Genomic DNA, 3964 nt, shown 5'->3' with positions numbered 1-3964 from the left:
AATAAAGCCCTCCTCCATTTAATGATTTAATCTCATACTGTATTTATTATGCATTCAGTATAAATCATTTAATACCGTAACAAATAAAGCATTAAAGCTAAAGAGGTCTTCTGTGATGCTTTTTGTCAAGATAGATGATAAAATTACTAAAATGAATGTTAGAAGGCCCAGTGAGAGACCCACCTCATACGACAAACAAAGTTCCACAATCACAATTCAACACTCATCGGTTCTAAAGCGCTTGATAAGATGGAATTAGCTTTCATTGATCGATAGAAACACAGATTAAAAAAAATATATATATTTTCAATAACTTCCTCAGGAATTGCGGAACGTAAACTATAGATAAAATCAAAATGGAAAACCGTGTATATGTAAAGTATAAAAAACAAAGAAAATTCATCTGAATGCCCTAATCGAACCCCGCTTTTCCCATGTTGGAGTACCACATGCTCCAATTCTTGAACTTTGTACATTCAATTTTTTGATCATCAATGGAATTCCCCTGTTTTTCCCCAAACTACTCTCCACCTGTTTGAATTCAGCGTCAAGCATCGTCGACAATCTTCTTCCAACACCCAAATCCTCATAACGGTCTTCACCATCCATGAATCGCATCCGATTTGTGATGATTGGAGCATGAGGCGGGGATGGGGTCACTACGAAAGATGAACATTCGGTCCGACTTGAACTACCCTTCTCTGCAATTCTTCTACCCTTCGATCCATCATTCCAAATCGGACTTCCCCTGCTTTCCCCCAAACCACTCTCCACCGCCACCGCTTCAAATTCTTCGGCAAGGTTTCTGGCCAAAATGTTACCAACACCCAACTTCTCATCATCCTCTTCGGCGGCTTGCTTGCGCTCCGCTTGGAGTTTCTTGATGCTGCCTTCGATCTGTCCTTGGAAGCGGTGGCGCAAGGACCAGTGAGCTTCTTCGGCCGACGACGGGTCGAGAACGGCGTGCAGCTTCACATCCATACGAACTAGGTCAAACACCATCGCTAATTTGTTTTGGAGGAATTAGTCTTACTCTTAGTCGAAGAGTAAATTCTAGGGTTTTTGTTGAACGAGTATACCCAATATATTGAAGAAATTCCTAATCTAATTAGGTGGAATGGTTTGGGCGGGAAATTTGGCGGTTTTTGGTTTTTCCCCCAAGGCAAGAAGCAAGATTCAATACGTGAAACAAACTGCTCAAGTATTTGAGCCCCCACTTTGATTTATCTTTAACCCTACCTGAAACAAACTTAATTCGAGCCCAAAAGCTTCTTGAAAGGGTTTGGATATTGTTGCTTGGGATGGGCAATCTTAATTTAAGCCCAAGTTTTTATTGAAAGGGCTTGGACATTGTTGCTTGGGATGGACCAACTTAATTCTAGTCCAAGCCCTTCTCGGCATTGCTGCTTGGGATGGGTTTTCGGAAAAGAATTTCTTTGTGTTGTGTTTGGACATAGGTGTCCAACAACCCAAGCCTAACTTGAGCTCTTATCTATAAAATTAATATCACTGATTGTCCAATTATCAATGGATCTCAATTCTGACTCTGCTTGGACATAGGCGTCCAACAATCCAAGCCTAACTTAAACCATTTTCTATATTATTAATATCGATAATATTATTATCAACTAATGTGTTCATCATTTATTTAAAAGTTATGGAGAAGAGAGAGACTATTTTTATCCATCATTGACTAAAAAATTCTTGTTGGACACTGGTGATTCATTTAAACACTGGTGATCGGTAGAATAGTACTATACTTTGTTTCTTGTCATAATTAGAGAATGAAATATTGTTAGTTGTTGTATCATAACGTTGCTTGGTAATGCTCTTCATTCAAAAGATTCAACTCATATACATATACATATATCTTAGTCTTGAGTGATACAACAATTACTTGAAGTTTTAATGTCGTATCTTCTCTCTTTTGAGATCTTTAAACTCCTCCTAGGCACAACATGCATAGCTACTATAGAATAAACCATCAATTATTCCAGGGATGCAAATGAACCAAACTGTTCATAAATAGCTTGAAATCAGCTTGTTTAAAGTTCAGTTCGAGCTCATTTGAGCTTGATTTCTAAGCTTCGTTGATCCTAAATAACATTGGGCTCGTGAACAGATTCATAAATATAAGTTTGTACAGGTTCATTACTTAAGCCAAAGAACATTTTCATGAATTTTAGGCTCGTTTATGTTCATTAAGAAGCTAAATGATCTTTAACATGAGCTCAAATTGAGTTCAAACAAATTTTGTTATTCAATGAGTTAAGTCAGAGTTTTTTTAAAAACTGACGAGGTGAGTCCAAACTCAACCTTTAAGCTCGTCACGATTCCGAACCAAACTCGAGCTAAGCCCACAAATAAACAATCAAGTTCGAACATGATTAAATCTGGTAAATTCATTTGCAACCCTAGTTAACCCTTCATTCCAAACAAAGCACCTAAGTTGCCTTAGAGTATACTCGGCTCAAGTCAAGTGGCCATTGGCTTGCACTGTTGTGATACATACATATCACTTGGTAGGGTCTTCTCCATTTAGTAGGACTCACACCAAAGTTATGCTGTGGCAACGCCACAAAAAAAAAAAAAAAATACTAATGAATCATATTGCAATCCATTTCAACCTATCAAGCACCAGTGGTCTAGTGGTAGAATAGTACCCTGCCACGGTACAGACCCGGGTTCGATTCCCGGCTGGTGCAACCCTTTTTTGCCTTGCCATCTTTCAATCCTATTTTGTATTTTGCTGTTGTTCCTCATTGCCACGTATATGCTCTTCATTCAAAAGATTCAACTCAAATACACACACACATAAATTCTTACTACTTTTACCCACTTTTTTAAGATATCTTTGTTGACAAAAAACATGTATCATTGCCAATGCTTTATCTTTCCTAACCCAAACTTGCACTCTTACCTATTAAAAATGAATACCAATCTCTTCTCAATACTGAATTTGTTTCCTACCGCTTTCTACCTCAATACAAAACATTTTATCAAAACTAATCTTTCTAATGCAATGAACCAAATTTACGTGGCAAAAAAAGTATTCATTTTGTTTTAACGAATAAAAGTTCAATCCACCCAAATTCAAAAGCTATTCAAGACGGAAAAAAAAAAAGGTTTATTAAATTTGGAGGGCCTTAATAATAAGAATAATAATAGGGAAATCGATGAATTAATCCTGAATAAGTATCGAATCTGACGTGTTTTTATCCACCTCATCTATTTAAACAGTTTTCAAAAATAATTGTTTAACGAGTGATAAGAATGACCAACCACGTCAAATTCGATATTAATTCGGTGATTTCTTTTCGGTTCTCCTATCATTACTCTAATAATAATGATGTTATTTTGATTTACGGTGAAGGAATAGAGACACTGTAGTTGGTTGGAAAAGAAGAATTAAAAAGAATTTGGATGAAACCTAGAAGATACTTACAATGATAAAGCAGAAATAAGAAGATGATAGAACCAAAAAAAAAAAAAATAATAATGGAGATGAGATATTGTTTCAATGGGTGTGATTTAGGGTTATTTTAGTCATTTCCTTTATCAAAGAATAAAAGTAGAGAGCACTTGAAGGGTCTTTTGGAGTGAGAATATGAGCTCCCAATTGTAACGTTTATAATACTAGAATGGTAACAAAATTGGTTGCAGCATAAACAATAATTTTTTTAGCAGTATGGCTTAAGTGAGTTGAACAGATTCTTTGATCCATCAGATAAATAATTCGGACAAGACTTGCATTCTTATTGGTGAGTAAATTATCCTTTTATGGTCTAATTATAAATACACAAATAATTTACAATTACAAAATTAAGAAAGTGTTAAATAAGGTCTTTTTGAAAAAAAATCAGTCACCCTCTCTATTTGTTTTCCTTATTTATCAATTTTGTAATTGCAAGAAATGTGTGCATTTGTAATTGGACCACGTTAGCGGTCAATATGAATGATCTAC

The 3964-nt window shown here is 35.7% G+C and overlaps 1 protein-coding gene and 1 non-coding gene across 2 annotated transcripts; one reads left to right on the top strand and one right to left on the bottom strand.

Annotated features, from left to right (window-relative positions):
• Positions 1-319: 319 nt before the first annotated feature.
• Positions 320-1140, bottom strand: LOC132310270 (uncharacterized). Its single transcript, XM_059808461.1, has one exon. The coding sequence runs from the start codon at positions 1000-1002 to the stop codon at positions 400-402; it is 603 nt and encodes a 200-aa protein (XP_059664444.1). The 5' UTR covers positions 1003-1140; the 3' UTR covers positions 320-399.
• A 1494-nt stretch (positions 1141-2634) lies between these two features.
• On the top strand, positions 2635-2705 carry TRNAG-GCC (transfer RNA glycine (anticodon GCC)). The gene has a single exon. It is a non-coding gene; the product is annotated as a tRNA-Gly (tRNA).
• The last annotated feature ends 1259 nt before the right edge of the window (positions 2706-3964 follow it).

The sequence above is a fragment of the Cornus florida genome, unplaced genomic scaffold (assembly GCF_030987335.1).
Source record: "Cornus florida cultivar Cherokee Brave unplaced genomic scaffold, ASM3098733v1 CherokeeBrave_3.0.0_Hap2_Chr05, whole genome shotgun sequence".
NCBI classification, from domain to species: domain Eukaryota; kingdom Viridiplantae; phylum Streptophyta; class Magnoliopsida; order Cornales; family Cornaceae; genus Cornus; species Cornus florida.
Note: the sequence above shows the minus strand (reverse complement) of the source record. Positions and strands in the feature narration are given on the sequence as shown.